This window comes from Danio rerio, chromosome 9 (genome assembly GCF_052040795.2).
Source record: "Danio rerio strain M-AB ecotype USA chromosome 9, GRCz13ab, whole genome shotgun sequence".
NCBI lineage: Eukaryota > Metazoa > Chordata > Actinopteri > Cypriniformes > Danionidae > Danio > Danio rerio.
Genome location: NC_141029.1, coordinates 47,883,938 through 47,908,330, shown reverse-complemented (window position 1 = coordinate 47,908,330; position 24,393 = coordinate 47,883,938). Strand labels below are relative to the sequence as shown.

The following is a 24,393-nucleotide window of genomic DNA, read 5'->3' as shown; positions in this document are numbered from 1 at the left end:
TTTTTAAAGTGAACAGGAGGTGGGCACTTGTGCTTGACGAGATCATTTAAGTCCAGCTCTTTTTCTTCTTAATGGGCAGCAGGGGTTTGAAACCCACTGCATGTTCCTGCAATCAAACTGAAATATTCATCAGCTGTATAAAGTGCTGTCCAAAACTGCAGCTCTCTGCCAATTAACAGGCTGTGTTTATGTGAACGTCCTTCCTGAGGCTTTAGACCAGCTATACCAGGACACCATTACATCATGTCTTGTTGTTTAAAATAGATATTAAAATAGGAATTTACATTAAAATGTTTAATGTGGGAAAGTTGTGTCAATTTGTTTTGAACAGAGGTTTAGCAACATATGCATTAAATGCATCAGAGCATGGCCTTGGTAATTATTGGAGACTTCTATCAAAAAAACATTTTAAATTCTTACAAAACCCAAAAATGTAATGCATATTTCTTGATGAATTTAAATAATTTAACCCAGATGTAATTATTTAATCTTTCTACTAACTGCATCACCAAAAGCCACTTTTAGGTGCTGATTAAAATAAAGTTATTGAAAAAGTGAATGAATTTAAGTGTCTCTGCATAACTCTAGACATTAATTTAAAATGTGATAGTCATGTTAAAAATATATGTAAGACTGTTCAGCCAAGTCTAAACTGTTTTAATTTTTTTTAGAAGATTTTTAACATATCAAACTGCAAAATTAAACATGCACAAAATTATATTCCCTAACTTATTGCATCGTGGTCACAAGCTTCTTTAACTACATTGAAGCCTATTAACTTGATATATATAAACAAGCAATTACAATTATGGACTTAAAGTCTATGTGATAGCATCATTGTGATGTTTTATGTAAACATAACCTTTATAGTTTAGTTAAATTAAATGATCTTAAATTGGTTTTTAAATGTTTAAATAATTATTTTCCAATGGTGGTTTCTGATCTAATCAGTGGGCATCAAACCTCTTACAGTCACACGGGCAACGGCTATTGGTAACTGTCTTGTTCCAAAGTGTAAGACCTCTTTTGGTCAATCTGTCTTCTCTGTTAAGGGAACCAAATTGTGGATTGATTTATCTGTTAGCCTAAAATTAGAAAGTAGTAAACATATTTTTATTAGTGTTCTTAAAAAGTGGTTAAAAGCAAAACAGCAGTGTTTGCACAAATAGTTGACTATTATTTTGTCTGATCATGCCGCCTTTGCTTTTGCTTTTTAGTAACTGTATGTAAAGAATTATAATGTTGTGTATACAGTTGAAATCAGAATTATGATTTCATAACCCCCTCCCCCCATTTGATTTTTATTATTATTATTATTTTTTTTTTATTATTTCCCAATTAATGTTTAACAGAGCAAGAAATATTTCACAGTATGTCTGATATAATTTTTTTCTTCTGGAGAAAGTCTTATTTGTTTTATTTCCACTAGAATAAAAGCAGTTAAAAAAAAAAAAAAAAAAAAACATTTTAAGCCCCTTTAAGCTATATATTTTTTCTCGATAATCTACAGACGAACTATCGTTATACTGATTACCCTAACCTGCCTAGTTAACCTAGTTAAGCTTTAAATGTCTCTTTAAGCTGTATAGAAAAAGTCTTGAAAAATATCTAGTAAAATATTATTTACTGTCATCATGGCAAAGATAATATAAATCTGTTATTAGAGATGAGTTATTAAAACTATTATGTTTAGAAATGTGTTGAAAAAAAATCTTCTCTCCATTAAACAGAATTTGGGGGAACAAATAAATGGGGCTAATAATTCGAGGGGGCTAATAATTTTGACTTCAACTGTATGTATCTATTTTATTTAAATTTTGTTGAGCCTTCTGTGGACAGGTGTTGAGAATTAGAAAGTCTGCTAAAACACTTGGTTGTCCAGTGTAATTGTGATATCAAACAAACAAACAAACAAAATATATATATATTATTCTGGAGAAAGTCTCATTTATTTAAGTTTTACTGGAATAAAAGCAGTTTTTAATAAATAAGTAAAAACTATAAAATTGTTAAAGGTAAATATTATTAGCCCCTTAAGAAACTTGTTTTTTGATTGGCTGCACTCAAAAAAATAACTTATTGGATAAACTGAATTTAATTGAGGGCAGGATTTCCACCCAATACATTTGTTTAGCACCAACTACAAAACAACTATTTACACAATTAAATGCAATTGAGTTGGTCCAACATGATTTTATCAAATAAAAGTTTAAATACATTTGTGTTTGTATTTAACTAACTCAAAGGTCTGATAATACCTTGTATGCCTATTAATGTAACATATATCAAAGTCTTTTAGTCTTTTTTGAAGTTATCCTAAATGAACTAAGAGACATTTAAGCATATTTCATGGGTTTCATATACCCATTGATACTGATCTCAGAACTAATTTTAGGACAGTTATTGCTCACTGAGCAAAGCAACAAGCTGCCTTTTTACTAATAAAGCTGCCAACACTTGCTTCTGCAAGGTGGCAATGTCAAAACTAAAAGCATTACTTGAAAAAAAAAGATCTTTAAACTAAAATGAAGGTTAAACTCCCAATAAGTTTTTCTATTAACTTTAAACACCTAAGATTACTTTTATTTTCATAATTTCTCTCTCTTTCAAAAGAGAGAAAAGCATGCTTGGAACTGCAAATCCCCTAACAAGGTAGTTGGACCATCACAGCTCCTTATTGTTGTCCTTACACAAAACGCTTAAGTTAGCTTAATGGTTTACAAATTTAAGTGGACTAAACATAAAACAAATATATTGGCTAAAGAAATTACAAGAGTGGTGTTGTTTCAGCTCATTTTAAACAGGTAGTTTGAACAAGCAACAGTGAATTTATTTTTTTATTATTATTATTTTTTTGTGGTGTACAGAACAAACCCGAAGTCCTTTAAGTATATTGCAAAATTAGTAATTAAATATAATGTAGTGCCACTATGGCAAAAACAAAAGAAATAAGTTATTAGAAATGAGTTCAAATTGTTCAAAATTGATTGAAAAAATCATTAAAATTTGTCTTAAAAGCCACAATTTCTTATGTTTTAAATAGTCTAAATCTAGTCTAAAAGCATAACAAGTGAAGCTTTTGTCCATGATTTGTTGAAATGTGAAGCATTTTCTATAAATACAGTAGTCAACATTAGAAGTGGATCAGTAGCTTTCATCAAAGTTATCCAAAAACTATTGAACAGCATCCGTTCTTGTCCTAGGGCAATCCTGAAAAAACATTTTTGATTCACTTTGAATGTTGACTACTGTGTTGTCCTTTCTAGTGTTTTGCAATGCATTGAGTGCCATCTGCTGGTTATATATGTAACTGCATGATAGATAAAAACCTGTTCCTCTTTATTAAGAAGGAAACATTGTTTTAAAGATTTAGCTGTTCATTTCCACAAGTCTTCCTCCAAACTTAAATTTACTGAAAGGTAATAATGTCTGTTTTTGACTTTCTCTCTCTGTCTCTCTCTCTCTCTCTCTCTCTCTCTCTCTCTCTCTCTGAGCAGCAAGCTCTCCTATTGGAGCAGCAGAGAATTCACCAGCTGAGGAACTATCAGGCGTCCATGGAGGCGGCCGGACTGTCCGTGTCTTTTCCAGTCCATCGGCCTCTTTCCAGAGCACAATCATCCCCGGCCTCTGCCACATTTCCCATCGTGGTGCAGGAACCTCCGGCCAAACCACGCTTTACTACCGGTCAGTCATTAGATAAGATGCTCTGTTGCACTGCTTTCATATGTGACCCTAAACCACAAAACCAGTCATATTGGTAGTTTATTTATTTATTTATTTAGTTTATTTATTTATTTATTTTACATTTTTGTTTTTTATTTTAATTATATATATATATATATATATATATATATATATATATATATATATTTTTTTTTTTTTTAAAGAAATTTATTTGTTCTGTCCACATGGTGACCTCGTTTGAAATATATTTTGGATGAAATTAGGTATAATTATAGGCATATAACAGGTATATTTACCTATATAGGAATACTAGGTTATACATTTACTTTATTGTCAGTTTAAAGCGACAGTCCACCCCAAAATGAAAACTAAATTATTAGTTCACTATGTTACAAACCTGGGCAGCATGGTGTCTCAGTGGTTGGCACTGTCATCTCACTGCAAGAAGGTCGCTGGTAAATTGGCCGTGAGGTGTGTGTGTGAGAATGTGAGAGTGTATGGGTGTTTCCCAGTGCTGGGTTGCAGCTGGAAGGGCATCCACTGTGTAAAACATATGCTGGATATCTTGGCGTTTCATTCTGCTGTGGTGACCCTTGATGAATTAAGGGACTAAGCCGAAGGTAAAGGAATGAATAAATGTTCTAAACCTGTATCCTTTTCTTAAGAAATGGTATTTTGATTTAGATTTTTTTAAACGCAGCTCTGCAAACAGAAATGAGTTTTGTCAGAGTTTCTGGATTAAATGCTCAGTTGTATTGCTGTCATATGTGACCATGGACAAAAAAAAAACAGTCATATAGATAGAAAAACAAAAACTTTGACTTCATGCTGACTTAAAAGTGTGTATTTGTCTTTGTACAGGTCTGGTGTACGACACACTGATGCAGAAACACCAGTGCATGTGTGGAAACAGTAACATCCACCCGGAGCACGCCGGACGCATCCAGAGCATCTGGTCACGACTGCAGGAAACTGGCCTGCGTGGACAGTGTGAGGTAATACTCGCTGTTTTATGTTCTAATGCTGACTCCATTTGATCTTTCTGCACCAAACTGATGACAGCTGGGCACTGTAGTGCGATTAAGAACGTTTCAGTCTATAGAGGGCGCTGTGGAGCCATCACAAACACAGCCACATCGCCCCGTTGATGAAACTTTATGAATAAACCTAAGCCTTTTGCTCAAGGAAAAAAGGGGGTGTGAGATTGATTCGAGTGCATTCGAGGGAAAATCAGGCTGGGAGAGAAGCAGACAACTTTTACATTAGAACAGAGGAGACAAAAAAAGTCTGAAGACCGCTCACAAAAATTTAAATAAAATGTAAAAAAAAAAAATATTAGAAATTCTTAGTTCGTGTTTTCTGCCACTTTTTTTGCTTTCCTTTTTTTTAATGGTAGCACCACATAAAGGGACAATTCACTCAATAATGAACACTATTTACACACCCTCAAGTGGTTATAAACTTTTATGAGTTTCTTCATGCTGTTTAACCCAAAAGAAGATATTTTGAAGAAAGCTGAAAACCTATAACCATTGACTTCCATAGTAGGAAAAAAAGAGCGTTTAAATTCAATGGTTACAGGTTTTAAACATACTTCAAAATATCTTCTTTTTTTGTTCAAGAGTAGAAAGAAACTCACAAAGGAGAGTAATATAGAATGTTTATTTTTGGGTAAACTAAAATCTTTCCAGCAGGATCTGAGATCAGTCAAAGAAGCAGTATTGTTAATTATTATTGTTAAGAGTTGTGAAATGTTGCCACTATCAATTTGAACAACAATAATTTTTATGTCTGCACAAAACTCCATACAAAAAAAAGCACCGCATTTTGTTTATTTGTTAAAAATTAATAATAATGTTCATTGTAATAGTGTTCATTTTCTTGTTTAGACGCATTGTTTTGCTTTATAATACACACTATACATATAATGTAAAATAAATATTGTCCCCAACTGTGGATGACTTTTAGTCTCGATTAAAATTGTACCTTTTTAGTTGAGCTTTTAGAGTCAATTGAAGAGATCAGGTTTTCAATGTTAAATTATTGAAAGAAGGTGAAAGTAAGGGCCAATTGGAGGAGGCTCATTCATTATCCTTGTGCTGCAGATGGTCTGTTTAACTGTATTCTCACTAGTGAAGCATTCAGTTTTTTCTCTTACTAAGTCGCCATGTTAATAGCAAATACGCCAAAGTGCGACACAACTGACTCTTAAAGGGAATGGGAGAGGAGACTCTGACTGGTTTATTCTCAAAACACACTCAGAACTCATTAAGAAAATAAGCTCAACCCTGTTAGACCATGTGCCGCATCACACAGCGTATTTTTCCGTTCTTAAAATTGCAAAAGTGGATTCAGACATACCCTCAATGTTTGTGTGCCATGCGCTTTAGACTTTGGGTCTAGATCGTTAAAATAGAACCCTATGTGTTTTACTTGTCTTGAAAATGCTTCTTGATTTAAGAATTGTTAGATTTTCCTACTCTAAGTAGGAAAAGCTATTTTTGCAGTGGAAACTTGAGGCCGCAAATAGACTGACTGAAGTCCAAGTCGAGTCTTTTTTGTTTGTTTGTCAAGCAAGTCTAAAGTCAAAATTTTGCGACTTAAGTCTGACTGAAGTCTGGTCATGTGACTGGAATCCCCCACGTCTGCTTTTGACTCCCAAAGTGGAAGCTTGGTTTATTTGCATTTTCATTAATTCATTTCCTTTGGGTTAGTCCCTTTAATCATCAGCGGTCGCCACAGCAGAATGAACCGCCAACTTATCCAGCATATGTTTTACACAGCGGATGCCCTTCCAGCTGCAACCAACCACTGGGAAACACCTATACACTACAGTCAATTTAGTTTATTCAATTCACCTATAGTGCATGTCTTTGGACTGTTGGGGAAACCGAAGCACCCGGAGGAAACTCATGCCAACACAGGGAGAACACGCAAACTCCACAGTGAAATGCCAACTGACCCAGCCAGAACTCAACCCAGCGACCTTCTTGCTGTGAGGCAACAGTGCTAACCAATGAGTCACCTCTTTTTAAAAAAGACCACGCTAAAAATATGTTGTCACCTGCGTCTGCAGCAAATTTTCATTCTATGCAAACTACACATGCTTCAAGACATGAATAAGATGATTCCACTCCGTTTTATTTTGCAAACTCAAAAAACCCCTTTTCCTCCCCAAAATGGGCGCAGAATCCCCGGCTGTGCCTGCTTATCTGGTCCTCCACCTGCTGAGGGCAATTCCTGAGCTCTGTCATCATCTGGAGCGCTGATCACTGCCGCCTTAATGGCCCTCGCTGGATCTAATCTCTCCTGCCACGCTGGCTCCATTGCGTCAGGCCTGTTAGAGTCAGTCGCGTAGCTGCAGTCTCTGTTTTCCTCCAAACAAACAAGTAAACAAGCACGACAATGGCGCACCCACCCACCCGCTCTCGCCCGCATGCGCTCCTTGGTGGGGATGTTTATTGTTCTGGGAGATGGAAACAGTGAATTGGGCCTCAATTAAAGGCAGTCATGCCTCTTAATACCCCCTAATCTACAGCAGGGGGGCCCTTAAAGAGTGTAGGGTTGTTTTAAGCTGCCGCCAGCCTGCACCGGACCCCCGCGGGCCCCTCTTTAACTGGCCCTGCTGTTAAATCCGAGATGTAGTACGTCCTGTTGCAGGTGTCACCTCCACTGAAAACCTCCCCAAAACGCTTCCACAGGTGGGCCGGTGGACCGATTCGCCTCCCTCTCTGATGGGTTTGTGCCTCGGAGGCCAGAGCTATTAAACAAAAAATGACATTATTGCAAATCCAGCAGCTCCGGCACCTCCAAGGGCCCACGGCTTTGTTCTGCAGACATGTGGGGCCTGGTTTGGAGTGGGAGGTGGATGTGGGGGTCTGTTTCAGCTCTGGTAGGACAGCTGAAAAAAAATGTAGGATAGATGGTGTGCAGGAAATTCTGTTGATCGTGTGGTTGATGAAACAGTAAAACGTTCAATTCAGTTCATCTTTATTTCTATAACGCTTTTTACAAGGCAGATTGTGTCACAGCAGCTTGAAGAAAATAGATGAGAGTTTATGCAGCTTACTATTTTAGATAGCATTCAAGCATATCAGACAGACAGAAGAGAGTTGTGGAATGTTGGTGTAGATCTGGTTAAATTAAAACGGATTAACCTCAGTTTTTTTTGTGTCACTGTTGAAGTTTATTTCAGTTTAAAACAAATATCACCGTTGAATACAAAAATCACCATTGAATACATCTCGGCAATACATACAGTGCTAAATACATGCAGATCTGCTTATCAGTTGATTTTAACCCTCTGGGGTCTGAGGGTGTTTTGGGGCTCTGGAGAAGTTTTGACATGCACTGACGTTTGTGTTGTTTTCAGTATCTTAAAAACATATTAATGGCTAAAGTGTGATAACACTGTAAACAGCACAATTTGGGCTACAATAATACCTAAGCAGCATGCTTGTCTGTGTTTGTGTTTTTGAGAAAGAAACATTTATGCATGGTTAGTGAAATCTTACATTTTGAAGTCACTGAAACAAGGCCGTGAAACACACAGAGAACATTTGTGCACAAGACTTTTGAGAACTGGATCTGGTAGTCTAGTGTTTTTGCTTCAAAATGATGTTACTTTATCAAGCAATGTTTGTTTTCAACTTGCATAGCTGCGTTTAAAAGTAGACAATTTAAGCTTTTTAGAAATACATGTCTCATCTGTGTGAGTTTTGTATTCACGGAGTTTCAGCGCATTTTACTGATACACTTCTCAGCAGTTCACGGAGAGAGAAAAGACAGAATGCCTACACTGTTTGTTTTCCTTATTTTGCAAAAGCACACACGTTTGTTGTTGTTGTGAGTGTACACAACAAAAAGTAGACACATAACAGATTTGATTGATGTATTGATCTTATGTGTACGATCAAAACTGAAAGTGTAATTTAAGTTCATTTCAGCAGTTTGACAACACTACTGGTCAAAACGCAGGTACACGGTCTTCGACCCCAGAGGGTTAAGAAAGACATTTTTGTAAACATTTGTTATCTTCAAAAATCAATGTTTTTGGACAGACTTGGCTTATGCTGTATAATTTACATTGTTAACCAATTGAAAATGTATTTTTAAAAATTTAAAATGTAAATTGTAGCTTTTTAACAAACAATAACAAAATGTTGAAATATAAATATTTAAATATTTAAATAAAAATAGTAAAACAAAGAAATACACTTACATAAAAAAGTATGTATATGTAATGTATATGTATATTTAATGTATTTCTACAGAAATGTCCCAGTATTTCTTTGTTGTAATAAGGATATCTCAATTAACCCCAAAAAAGCCAAAGCAAAGCAAACACTGCCAGTTTCTTTGGCATAAATGCAGCACTACAAATATAAAAATCGACTTAGACCTGATTTATAATGATTTTTTCAGCTGTAGTTTGAAACTTACACTGAGAAAATGCTTTTACCTAAGGACTTATTTTGCTGTCGCCATCTTGTGGTGGAACGTCAGCCGTCACTTTCTTTGGACCGCTCAGACAGGCTAATGGCTGCCGATGCTCTGAATACGAAATTTTTTAATCCGAAGTATTATTTTGATTACTTTGATTAAAAGATTATTTACATTCTTTGTGATTATTTTGCGTTTAATTAAGAATTTGGCAGGATTGCAAATATTTGCGACTTTTTGCTGATTTTACATAGGATTCAGCGATTGCGGCCTGGTATGTTATACACAAATAAATAAAAAAGACTTTAATAAATAAAAAAAAAGAATTGTAAAATGAATGAAAGTGTTTTTGGTGCAATTATCTCTTTGTCATTGGCCCATAAACATTTCATAACTGTAACAAAAGGCAATTCAACCATAACTTAATGTTACAACAGCTATCATAACATTATCAATATTTGGCTCATTTTTAGATTCTAGGAAGCTATAAAAATGTAAAACAGGAAATGCGTACAATTATTTTTCTTTACATCTCTCAAAATAGTCTGTCTGCCTGTCTGTCTGTCTGTCTGTCTATTTTTGAGAAAATTATTCAAATTTGTGAACAAACAACTTAATATTTTAGATCCATCTGTAACATATTTCTTAATAAAAAAATAATCAGGGTGAGGCAGTGGTGCAGTAGGTAGTGCTATCGCCTCACAGCAAGAAGGTTGCTGGGTCGCTGGTTCGAACCTCGGCTCAGTTGGTGTTTCTGTGTGGAGCTTGCATGTTCTCCCTGCGTTCGCATGGGTTTCCTCCGTGTGCTCCGGTTTCCCCCACAGTCCAAAGACATGCGGCACAGGTGAATTGGGTAAGCTAAATTGTCCGTAGTTTACGAGTGTGTGTGTGAATGAGTGTGTGGATGTTCCCAGAGATAGGTTGCGACTGGAAGGGCATCCGCTGCGTAAAAACTTGCTGGATAAGTTGGTGGTTCATTCCACTGTGGCGACCCCGGATTAATAAAGAGACTTAGCCGACAAGAAAATGAATGAATGAATGAAAAAAATAATCAAGCATCAAATCATCTTGTTTGAAGGATTCTGAAAGTGTGTGGCTGGAAAATGTCACTTTTCATGACAAGCGTTAGTTACATTTTAAACATCTTTTAAAAGAAAACAGTTTTGTTTAATTCATAGTAAGTTTTGGTTCAAACAGATTTACCCATGGTCAGCATAAAATACTTACAAATAAATGTAATAGAAATGTTACAAAAAGAAATATGAAAAGATGAACTATAGTATCTAGCTGGATATATTCAATTTGAAGTTTCAACACATGTTTCAGTTGATACTTGATAGCTGAATCTCCAATTTATCCACTTCAAAATGAATGTATCATCTTCCTTAGCTCTTAAGTCATTCTGTTTTATTATTATTTTTATTTGTTTATTTTTTTGCAGTGTATTCGAGGCAGGAAAGCCACTCTGGAAGAGCTCCAGACAGTCCACTCTGAGGCCCATGTGCTGCTTTATGGAACCAACCCTCTCAGACAGAAACTGGACAGTAAGAGAACACACACACACACACACACACACACACACACACACACCTGAATCAGAATGAGGGTTGTGAATGAGCGCTTTGTTATATATCTCTCTCTGCGACATTTGGAGGCTGATGATGGCCCTCTCAGTTATTAGCTCTACGCCTGGACTTGTGCAATTATCCACATTATTTACGCTTCTGCAGCCAGATCCGCCTTACAGCATGTTTCCTAAACGCTGCAGTTTGTTTCATTTCCTGTTTTGGCCCGTCATCATTCCCTCTCCGACCTAAACTCCCCAGCGTTCGGCCCACTCTCCGCTTTCATCAGTCATGGCCTTGATCTGAATCTGCCCCTGAGCTGTCCGTCAAAAGCGTCACCTCTCTGCCAATAACAACCACACATGCAGTTTTCCATGACTTCAGCTCCGGCCCCCTCATGCAGCCATCAAACACATGCTTAAAGGACATGCCTGCTCGCACATGCACACGCACGCATGCATACATGCACACAAATATACATAAACACGCATATGCATACTAGCATGTACACACACATGCATTATGCATGCATGCATATACATACAAACATGCACACACATGCATACATACACACATGCATATACAGACATGCATGCATACATCGATATATACGTGCACACATACATACATATACACTTGCATATATACACATGCACATAGATACACATACATACATACATACATACATACATACATGCATATATACATACATACACACATGCACGTAGATACACATACATACACACATACACCCATGCATATATACACATATGCATACATACGTACATACTTACATACATACATATATACATACATACATGCAGATACACATACATACACCCATGCATATATACACATATACATACATACATACATACATACATGCACACATACATACATACATACATACATACATACATACATACATACATGCATTGCATACATACATACATACATACATTCTTACACACTTGCATATATACACATGCACATAAATACACATATATACATACATGCATGCATGCATACATACATACATAAATACATACATTCATTCCTACATACATACACACATGCATATAAACACATGCATATACCTGTAGACACACATATATACACACATCATTGCATCCATACATACATACATACACACATACATACATACATACATACATACATACATGCATACATACATACATACATACACACACCCATACATACATACATACTTACATACATACATACTTACATAGATGCATGCATACATACATGCATACATGCATACACACTTGCATATATACACATGCACATAGATACACATACATACATACATACATACATACATACATACATACATACATACATACACACATGCATATAAACACATGCACATAGATACACATACGTACACACATACATATACCCATGCATACATGCATACATACATACATTCATACACACATGCATATATACACATGCACATAGATGCACATATGTACACACATACATGTACACATGCAAATATTCACACATGTTTAGGTAAGACATCATTTTTCGAGAGACACTCAAATACATCAGGTGCGCTGTGTAACATCTATAAGTCATGTAAAATAATAAATTGCAAACTGAAATAAATCTAATTTGATTATTTGGTTTGGAATTGGATGCTTGATGAGATTATTTACATACTTTTTGATTATTTTGCATTTAATTAAGAATTTGGCAAGATCGCAAATATTTGCGACTTTTTGTTGATTTCACAGTGGATTCAGCGATTGCGAAATCGCGAAAAACTAGGGGGTCTGGTATGTTATGCACACATAAGTAAAAAAGACTATAATTAATTAAAAAAATAATGAAAGACAAAAATAACAATAATAATAATGTAAAATACAACACAATACACAACTGTACATTCATTCAGATGGTTTGTAATAATGTAAAGGCTATCTGCCAGGATCATTCCTGTCAACCCTCCCGTTTTTCCCGTGATTCTCCCGTATTTTACAATTCTATCCCGCTATCATCCCGTAAAGGTATTTTCCCGTATTTCTCCCGTATTTTCAATATTTCACTGAAAAGTGGCTATAAACATTAAAGAGCCGATCCTCTCTATACGCAACCCATAACGCCGAAGCGCCAGGGGACTCCCAATACCCTTAAATGTGAATCTGTTTTGTGATTTCATTTGTTTATAGGCATGAAAACACTTTGAAATAAATATAAAAATGGCAGGATTCCCTTGCTTTCCATTACAGGGGCCGTTGCCCTCTATACAATCCTCAATACAGTTCATGTAGCGATGCGACTGTCAGACGTGCTCCATAGTGATAAGTAGATGCTGTTTCCAAGAATGGATTCTGTACATGATTTGATATGGAGCGAAAGTCTGGGATTTGGGTGTGTGTTTAAACAGACATATACACATAATTAATAATAATAATAATAATAATAACATGTCGATCTCGTGGGTTTTCTTTTAAAAAAACTAATTTTGTCTTAAATGAGCACAAACAGTTGGGAAAGCAATCCCTTATTTTCACAACCCAATGTTGACAGGTATGTAAAGGATATGATGAAAATTTGGTATAATTATCTCTCTCTCTCTCTCTCTCTCTCTCTTTCTCTCTCTCTCTCTCTCTCTCTCTCTCTCTCTCTCTCTCTCTCTCAATAGGTTCTGTGACACCCATGTTCGTGAGACTGCCTTGCGGAGGAATCGGGGTGAGTTTTTTTTCCTTTCTTTTTTTTTTTTTGCATGTGTAAATATCTGCCCTGTATGTTCTCCCTCCCCCGAAAACTCCAGCGGCAACAATAACTGTTGCTCTCGTCTCTGTCGAGCGGGTAATTGTGTCCAGATGTTTTCTATAAACAAGCTGTGTGTGTGTGTGTGTGTGTGTGTGTGTGTGTGTGTACTCTGATGATGATGATGATGATGAATGGATAGACTTGTTCTTCAGTGCTGAGTGGACAGTGTCAGCCACACTCTTTCACGGCTCTGGAAGAGGAAATACTCATCCTCACTTCTCTCATTCTGCTGCAGATCAATGATTCAGATGGAAAGTGAATCATGAATGGAGTGGCGCTTCATGTGGAAGTGTATGGTGTAAAGTTTGCTTTTGGCTTTGATTTATTCAAACGTCAAAGGGAAATGATTGCTTTTTTTTCCAAGTCTTGGCTTGCTGTATTAAGGAGAAGGTGCATTGCATTCAGGCATTTAAATCGCTTTATGTGAATCAACTTACTTTGCATGAAAATATCGGTTTTATTGGATTGGGATTTGAACTAGTGACCTTGTCATAACTTGCTATGCACATACAAAATACCTGTTATTTAGTGGTCCTTCAGATTTATCATTCGTGGGTGTTTATTTATGCATTATTAATGCATTATGGCAAGGGTTGGGCAAAAATATATTTTAAAATAAAATACTAAATACCTTAATTTTATCTGCATCAAAATAATACAGCAGTCACAATGTGTATCAAAATAAAATACAGAATAAATATATACAATATATAAATAAATACTACAAAATATTCATAAAGGAGCCTGACATTTCTCTGCAAATCTTCCATCAATTAAACCTATTCGATCAATCCCTCGCCCGTTAAACTGACTTAGTGAAGTAAACAATGTTTGATAGTGAATATGGCCAGTAAAATTGCCATCATCTCTGTACAATGATCATTCAATCTCTTAATATTTTAAAAGGGTGTTAACTAAAGAGTTCATTTAATTGTTTTGTTCACAGAATTTTTGCTGTTGAACTCTTGAATAGTCAATTTAAAAACTGTATTAGGAGTTTTTGATTATTAAGTCTTTGTGTTTTATACGTTGTGACACCTTAAGGTTTACCTCTTCATTAAATATACAGTTTAAATGCAATTTAAAAGTGTATAATACACATGAATAACAAGCTGTAAAAATGTTTTGATCTATACTTAGTTAAATATATAACTTTATACAACAGTTCTGTCTAGTTCTTGAATCTGATTGGCTTATAGCTGTGCGATATTCTGCAAATAACAGCACACATCCAGCCTCTTCACCCTTCATCCTTGTGTATTTCTCCACCCACATACTGCAGCAAGAAGAGGACACTCTACAGTTAGAGAAATATTGCTGCTGTTGGACAATATAATGTACTTTTAGGCCTTTTTAGTCGAGAATGTAGCTGTTTAGATTGCAACCATGCAGTTTATTTATAAGGATAGTGCCTATTTTAAAGTATTTATCATTTCTGAGAGACACCGTGTTGGCGGCCATTAGCTTGTCTTTGAGCAAAGACGATTGACGACGTTCATCCACATGATGGTGACAGAGACTGCATAATAAGCCCTTAGAGAAAAATTGTGTAATTTCAAACTACATTTGAACAAATCATTATTAAACAAGTAAATGACTTTCGATCTCTCTCTTTTGTATGTTTTAGTGCTATATTTATACCATAGTAATATTGTGATCTCCCGATTGCAACAGAGAAATACTGGGAAGTAGACTGATGGCATTTCATGCTGTTCAGCTTTATAATCTTAAAATCTCAGCAAAATCACCTGTTTTGTCATCATTTTAGACATTACGCTAAAGAATCATTCAAATGCTAGCTAAAATGAAGTTAGTGAAACAGTTTCTGCTGTTCTGATTTCAGCTGCATTTGTGAATGAATGGTGGAAGAAAGTAGTTCCTCGCACAAAAGTGTTCTTGAGACTCTCAGTGTTTGATTTTCTTTTTTTATATTTGTAATTATGCCGTCAAACTGTTGTATAAACGCAATATCACACTTGTAGCACTGCGATATATACTTGGCTGTATACTCGTGTGAGATTGCTTGTATAGACACATTTTATTATTTAATTTTGCACTATTACAATAATAAAACTACTAAAAACTACTAGCTTGAGGAATAGTAAAGAAGTAAAATGACAATTAATTAGTACTTCATGATACTTGAATAGAAAAAAAAACTTAAAATGTGCTATTTTTCTCCATTAAAATAAATGCAATTCAGAAAAATTAATTCAAAATTCGATTACTGTGTAATATTTTATTGTTTTATGTTTGAAACACTTTTTTCATCATATGTGTGTGTGTTTATGTATATATATTTTATGTATTTATGTATGACTTTGTGTGTGTGTGCGTGTGTGTGTATGTGTGGCATGTGTGTGTGTGTACTAGTGTAATGTCATGACCTCAGGCAGGGCTGTTGAGAGGTACTGATAAATGGCAGGCCGTCCCGTCTGGCTGAAGTCACAGTCTTTGAGCTGAATGGTGAGAAACAGAAGGGCTCTGGACTCTTTTATGGAAATGGAACCAAATTGTTGTCTTCCTGCATCTCTAGAGCCAGAATTAGGCTGTCAGGCTGAAGATAAACTGTGCTTGTTCATTCCAACACGCTCCCCTGTCCTGCTGTGAGACCTGTGTGTCCACAACATCACTCCAATACAGACGCTTTACTGGTGGCCTTCTGGAGCTCAAGCCTGCAGTGTTTTCATGCCTTTTTCCAAGTGTGATTGTTTTAAACTACACACAGCCTTGTGATTAATCTATGGGTTGTTATTTTTAACTAAGGGATAACGTTTTTTAACTAAACCCTTTTATGAGTACGATCACATCAGTGTGATCAAAAAAAAAAATCTGATGGTTCGCGAAGAGGTGCATGTTATAAATATTTATGAATACATTTTTTTATTATTTTATTTATATTTACTTCATATTCATCATTATAAATAGTAAAGATACTAAATAAATTGCAGTTAAGCTGTGTTTTCAAAGAAATGGCATTTTTTTAGCATTAGACAATAAAATACACAAGTTCTAGCAAAACATCTCGTTTATGCTTTGTAAAATACCTACTGATGTCTATGGCACAAATTTTTTCACTAATATTTTTTTTAAATATACCTGGATGATGTGATTTAGTCAAGGAAGATGTGCACGGTTTATGTTACTGCAACATTTACTCTATTCCTCCCCAAGTTAAACAGCCACTTTCAGTTAAAGTCAGAATTATTAGCCCTCCTTTGAATTTTATTTCTTTTTAAAATATTTGAAAGCGAGGACATTTTTACAGGATGTCTGATAATTTTTTTTTTCTTCTAGAGAAAGTCTTATTTTGGCTAGTATAAAAGCAGTTTAAATAAAAAAAAAATAAAAAAAACATTTTAAGGTCAAAATTATTAATCTATTTTTTAATCAATTTTTTCGACTGTCAAGAGATCGCGATGACGTGTGCTGTAGTGCTGTCCCAATTCTTAGGGGTAAATTTTGAAGCCAAAAGCCTTTCACATTCTGTTTTAAGGGCCAAGAGGAAAAGGTACAAAAATAGAATTGGGATTGGGCCTTGATTTCCGCACCGGTGAGGCGCCACACCACTCCTCATCGCTTATTGCTGCCGACTCCCATTCAAAATGAATGACTTCCGGCTACTTTGACGCTCTTGCTGCCTTCGGTGTGAACGCACAGTAACAACTCACAAAGCGACAAGCAGTGTGGCTGTTTACACCAAACGCAACATATGGCAGTAACATTTAAATACCAGCCATTGAACTCAACTAAATGGTAAAGGCTTTTAATCTTAGTAACACATATTAACCCCCTTTTAACATTATTAATAGGCTACTGAGTGAGTGATGTTGTCGTTTTGCACTAAATAACAGTTTTCATTTTCAAACCTTCTGCTAGTTATTTCATTTTCAAGATCTGAAGTGTTAAAACTAGTATGTTTAGAAATGTGTTGAAAAAAAATCTTCCCTCCACTAAGCAGAAATTGGGGAAAGAATAAACAGGAGACTAATGATTCAGGGGGGCTAATAGTTCTGACTAACTCTACATTCATTTATTTTGGAGGAAAACGATGAATTAACATGTTGTAAATCCAGCAGCTCTAACAAGAGTCTAGCAAATTTACTCTATACCTAAAAAAATAATAAATTGCAAAGTGCAAACTGAAATTTCAGTTTCGTCCCAGAATTCCCCTACTGTTTATAGTCATGTTTTTGAGTAAAGCATAATGTAAACTAATGACATTTCTTCCAAATTTTAAATACAAATGTTTTCAAGTAGAGCTTTTTACAAAAGAAGGAAGACAAAATCGTCTGTTTATTTATTTATTTATTTTTAATATATATATATATATATATATATATATATATATATATATATATATATATATATATATATATATATATATATATATATATATATATATATATATATATATATATATATATATATATATATATATATATATATATATAGATTTTCTTTTTTTTTTTTTTTTTTGGGGGGTTTTCAGACATCATGTCTATGTTCGTTTTTAAACAGCACCATAACAATGTTTTAACTTCAGAAGAATTAAGAAATAACCCTGATTATCAATAACAAATGAAACATTTATTCTGATCAATCATCATTTTCTCATTTGAAAAATTGTCTATGTAATAAATTAATTAATGTAATATGTTACATTTAAATTATAAATGTAATGTATAGAATTCCATAGACTATGTGATTTTTTTTTTTTTTGTTGTTGTTGTTAAATAATATTTATTTATTATATGCAGCTAGCTCTCTGCAACTCTTATATACTACTTGGATGGGAGACCACATAGAAAAGCTAGTTTGTTGCCGGAAGTGATGTTAGTGAGGCCAGCAGGGGGCGCTCAACCAATCAGTTGGTGTGTGCGGTCTGGTGCATTATGGCTGCCGCCGCGTCATCCAAGTGTATGCTGTACACTTGTGATGAATGAGGAGATTCCCCCATTGTGTAAAGTGCTTTGAGTGTCTCGAAAAGCGATATATAAATGTAACAGATTATTAATAAATATTTTCTGAACGAAAAATATTACATTTTGAATTGTCTGAACATAAGCATAAGTGAAACATAATGGTGATTGGTTGTGCCCTGGATATACTAGTGACTGCTGCATGCACATGTATCTGAATGACTGAATAACCTTATAATACCCTAAAATGCCCCTAGAACACTCATGTCTGTGTCTCGCATCACTTTTTTTTTTTTTCTAAACTAAAACAAAATATTGTATCTTGCACTCTTTTTCTCTTTCATTAGCTAACCCTCTCTTTTCTCTCTTTTCCTAAATTATTTTTTTTTTTGCTTTTTGTTTATTTTTAAATGCACCACAGGCTCGTTATTCGTGACAGAGTCATCTTGGCAGAACTTGAAAAGTCTCTTGAATTGCTTAACTGCCCTTTGAGCGCTTGTGCCATTGAAAAGCTGAATTCATGACTGTGTGTGCATGTTGAGAGGGAGACCTGGTAAAACCTCTTAGTGCTGCTCAAGATTTCTTCAGACTTCCTTCTTGAAGTATTTTCTGCCTGTTGTTTCATTAACTGCTTGTTTGGTTCTCCTCCTGATGTTGCAGAGCCGCAGATATTCTTAAGATGTCTTAATATTCTCTGGGATGTTTCAAACACTTCCACTGAAATGAGTTCAGGGTTTGCAGGTGGTTTATTGGAAAGCTGTTCTTTTGATGCATGATGATGTCTTGGAGGAGAAAGACGTTTTATTGGCTGTCGGTTGAAAATATTCAAGAGAATCCTCTTTTTTTTTTTTTTTTCCATTTTAAAAGCCCTTTTATTATTTCAGATGCAGTGTATAGTAAAAGTCTTAATACATTCTGTAGTAAAACAGATAAAAATATATACATTTAAATACTTTTATTCATGTTTCCTGAAAAATAACATTCATGTAATTTTTTCATTCATTTATTGAATTTAGTATTTTTTTTTACAATTATTTTCATTTTCATATTTTATGAATAATTTTAAAATAAGTAAGGAATGCATTTTAAATATAAATTTATTAGAATTAAAGTTGAAGATTTGCTAAAATAGTACCACATATCTAAATTTAATTAATTATCATAAAACTCATGTTTTTATAAATAATTTTAACATATATAAAGGATGTATTTGCTAAAATAGTACGACGAATAATATTAATTATTATAAAACAAATTAAAATGTCTCTTTATGTTAGACTTGTTCTAAGTTTTTCTAAAAATAACATTTATTTATTTGTTTGTAAGTTTGTTTGTTTATTAAATATTGTTTATTTTTAATAGATTTTTAGAAATTATTTTTATTTTCATATTTTTATAAATAATTGTAAAAAATAGAAGGAATGCGCTTAAATTTTTTTTGACATTTCTAAATAAAAATTATCATAAAACTTTATTAAAATGTCTCTTTATGTCAGACTTGTAGTGTAAATGTTTTGTTTTTTGCACTTTTAGCACCTGTTGATCTCAAGAGCCTCATGAATTATTCCCATTTTCACCCGTGACCCCATTTAAGGGCTGAAGTGTTTGTGTGCGCGCGCCTGTGTGTGTGCATATATGTATTCCAAGGACACAAACAAATGTAGATAAATACAAACAATTGTGCTTTATATTTTGTTGGGAAGTCCTACTAGTTGTCAAATACTGATATTGACTACACTCGTAGATTAGCACTTCTTTATATAAATTGAATGCAATTAATCTTTCATAAGGCTACAAATGCTTTCATTTCCTGCACCTCAATGTGCTAAACTCACTGATTTATACATTTTAAACAAAATTTATTGATATGGTTTGTTATTATTATTGTTATGGACTGTTATTTATCCTGATGTAGACTGGTGAAGTTTTGTTTCTTTGGTGAAGTTTTGTTCCTCGCCGCTGTCGCCACTGACTTGCTTGGTTTTGGGACTTGACCATCGATCGATTTGCTCTTCAGTGTTTGGACCTTCAGCAGTGAAAATTAAACCACACTGAAATGAACTAAACTAAAATTCAACTCTGAGAATTGTTTCAATTTACTAGAACTTCCATATTAAGCTGCTTGTGTGTCCCAAATCATATCATTAACATTATCAAAGATTTTTAAACTAATTATTTTTTATTATTTTTATAAATTACTTTAATTATTATAAACATTTTATAACCATTCAAGATTTTTTTAAATCAAACTTTGATGCATCACTTGCTTTTGTTTGTGTCTCGGACAGCTCTACCTATTAAAGTTTATTTAAATATTAATGACTACAGAATATGGGTTGCTCTACAAATTTGCTCTATAATTTTTTTATTATTATGGCAAGAATAAAAGCAAAAAAAAAAAAACACAGTTTTTTTTATTTTATTTATTTTTCATTTTTTTATTTATTTTTTTGTCAGATTTAGCCCACTTCTCAATTGACACATTAATGTCTGGTAAGAAATAATTTATTACTTAATTATAGTTTTGTAACTATTAAATTGTTTTGAGTTCAAAATTGTAATGTGTGTATGTATATATATATATATATATATATATATATATATATATATATATATATATATATATATATATATATATATAAACACACACATCAGTGTTAAACCTAAATAGTGGAAAAGCATTTCTGTAATTGTGTACCTAGGTCTCATTCATGCATCATACCGCTATGACATGATTATATGCTTTACTAAAAAGATCTTTAATCTAGTTTTGAACTGCAAGAGTGTGTCTGAACCTCAGACATTATCAGGAAGGCTATTCCAGACTTTAGGAGACATAAATGAGAAGGCTCGACCTCCTTTAGTAGACTTTTCTAGGTACTACCAGAGCTATTCTAGGTACTAACAGAAGTTTTGAGATCTTAAAGAGCGGGTCAGATTGTAGCATGACAGGAGGTCGGTTAGATAAAAAGGAGTTAGATTATTTAAAGAAATTTTTTGGAAGAAAGTAATATATTATTATATTAAATCCGGTACTTAACAGGCAGCCAGTGTATAAGGATAAATTTGGGGTGACATGATCATATTTTCTAGACCTTTTCTAGAATATTTTCTAGATATTTTCTTCAATTGAATTGGAGAAGCGGTAAATATGCATAATGCTTCTTCCTATTTCATTTTGGACATGTATGGGTTAAATTTGTTAGTATTGAGTCATATTGTTTTGGCTAACTTAACAATTGTATTTATTTTTTTTATTTTGTATACACTTGAAATAAAGTCTGAAGTCTGAAATAAATAGCGTGGGGTTTTATTTTGGGAAATTGGCCGAATGTTTCCTGTGAGGGTTTTGGGACTCTAGAGAGTGCTAGACTTCATACAGTATAAAAATCATTACATAAATAGAGTCCTCATAAAGTGTGTGTGTGTGTGTGTGTGTGTGTGTGTGTGTGTATGTGTGTGTGCGTGTGCGTGTGTGTGTGTGTTAATTTGCGCAGTAATTGCAGGCTGTAGGGCAGACGTGTGTGAGCATAATCAGTAGTGCCTGATGAATGGCTGTTTTCTGTCTGTTGTATTCTGGGAAAGGGCCGCTCCAGGATCCAGGTCTGTGTTTGCATTTGGTGTGTCAGAATAAGCGCTGCTTCTCGGTGTGAGTGCCGTTTGAGGTGTCAGAAGAGCCTGTGGTGTGTGTGGATCTCAGTGTGGTGTTTTCCCTGTCTCTCTGATTGCTCTTCAATCAAGCCTCTCTGTGAGAATGAGAGCAGCACAAAAGAGTGTGTTTGTGAACGCTTGGGTGTGAAGGCCTCGTGTGTATGTGAGTCTGTTTGCTGTCCACTTCAGTAAACGTCTCGCTTCTGGCTGGTTTGATTGTTGGTTGTGAGAAAACAACGTTGTGAGAGAATTTTATTAAGCTTTTCTTTTTCTTTTTTTCTGTTAACACGAGAAGACCTACAATTGAAGTCACAATGATTAGCCCTCTTGGATTTTTATTTTATTTTTTTTTTTTATATATATATTTTACAAACTATGTTTGTAGTTTGAAATTTTTCACAGTAATTCCTATAATATTTTTTTTGTATGTAGAAATTCTTTTTTGTTTTATTTCAGCTACAAAAAAACAGTTTTCAATTTATAAAAAAACATTTTAAGGTCAATATTATTAGCCCCCTAAGCAATTTTTTTTTTTTTTTGATTGTGTACAGAGCAAACCACTGTTATACCATGACTTGCCTAACTACCCTAACCTGCCTAGTTAACCTAGATAAGCGTTTAAATGTCACTTTAAGCTGAATACTAGTATACGGAAAAATATCCAGTTAAATATTATTTACTCATCATTGCAAAGATAAAATAAATCAGTTATTAGAAGTGAGTTATTAAAACCATTATGTTTAGAAATGTGTTGGAAAAAATCTGCTCTGCGTTAAACAGAAATCGGGCAAAAAAAAAATATCTAGGCTAATAATTCATAAGGGCTGTTAATTCTGACTTCAACTGTGCATAAATAAATATTGAAAATTGTTCAGTGTTAGTTAAAAAATGCTTGTGTGAGATTATTTAATTTGCATTTATCATAGTACACTATTAATCTTATTCTTCAATGTGGAAATGCACTCGTTTTCTGCGATTGTTTTAGAACTTCCGATTCAGCTGCCTATGAGAGAAAGGCTAGGAATAATATATAGCAGAAAGCTACTTGCTTTACAAGCAAGTGTTTGCATGACTACACAGACAAAGTAGAATAATACAATAAGAAAACATCAGTTTGCAACATCTAACATTTAACATCTAAAAATGAACAAAAGTGATGGAGACCGGAAGTCTTGAGCCAAAGTGAGTCAGATGGCTGCTGTAAGTGAATAATGTGACTAATCCTATTGGCCAGATTTTTATGAAAAGCTAACCTTATTATTATCTTTAAGTGCATAGAACTACTTGAAGGATTGATTTAGATCATTTGTATTGTTCATTGAAGTGTTCATTGGTAAAAAATCAAAATCAAATGAAACATTTGAAAATTCATATAAATGAAGTTATCTGCTTTTCTAATGCAATTTTTGTTTGTAATTTATTCCGCTTTATGTAATATTTACTTTTATAATACATTTCATATAAACATTTTGTATCTACATATATTTAAATGATCATTTCTTTTCTCCCATTTTTCCAAATTAAACTGCTAACTTTTAATACATTTTTTTATAATATATTTGTAAGTTGTTTATATAAAGATATATTTTATATATATCCATTACAGATTTTTTTATAAAGCCAATTTTATTTTAGTATTTGTTTATTTGTTTATTTTTCCCCAATTTCTGTTTAACAGAGAGAAGAACACATTTCTAATCATAATAGTTTTAATAACTCATCTCTAATAACTGACTAATTTTATCTTTGCCATGATGACAGTAAATAATATTTGACTAGATATTTTTCAAGACACTTCTATACAGCTTAATGTGACATTTAAAGGCTTAACTAGGTTGTTTAGGTTAACCAGACAGGATAGGATAATTAGGCAAGTTATTGTATAACGATGGTTTGTTTTGTAGACTATCGAAAAAAAATATAGCTTAATGGGGCTAATAATTTTGTCCTTAAAATGGTGTTAAAAAAATTTAAAACTGTTTTTATTCTAGCCAAAAAAAAAAAAAAAGACTTTCTCGAGAAGAAAAAAAATGATCAGACATATTGTGAAAATTATCTTGCTCTGTTAAACATAATTTGAAAAAATAAAAAAAATAAAAAATTAAAGAGGGGCTAATAATTCTGACCTTAATTGTATATATTTGAATTATAACAAATACATATATTAATTAGGTAAATAACAGGCTAAATAAATAACTTGCATCAGTAGGCTCTGATTTGTTTGTATTGTTTTTTTTTTTTATTAAACAGTGATATTGTATTTAATCAGACTTGACTGTGTTGCCAGTATCTGCTCATTCATCAGAAGTGTGTGTGTGTTTTTT

The 24,393-nt window shown here is 33.8% G+C and overlaps 1 protein-coding gene across 8 annotated transcripts in view; it reads left to right on the top strand.

Annotated features, from left to right (window-relative positions):
- hdac4 (histone deacetylase 4) overlaps positions 1-24,393 on the top strand; it is a 399,635-nt gene that overhangs the window by 307,581 nt on the left and 67,661 nt on the right. For all 8 annotated transcript variants that reach the window (XR_015498934.1, XR_015498933.1, XR_015498936.1 and 5 more), the window contains 4 exon segments: positions 3,498-3,684; positions 4,546-4,679; positions 10,568-10,670; positions 13,366-13,412. Coding sequence is in view for 4 of the 8 variants with exons in the window: in XM_087266974.1 (XP_087123100.1) it covers positions 3,498-3,684; positions 4,546-4,679; positions 10,568-10,670; positions 13,366-13,412 (471 nt within the window). In the remaining 4 variants the exon portion in view is untranslated.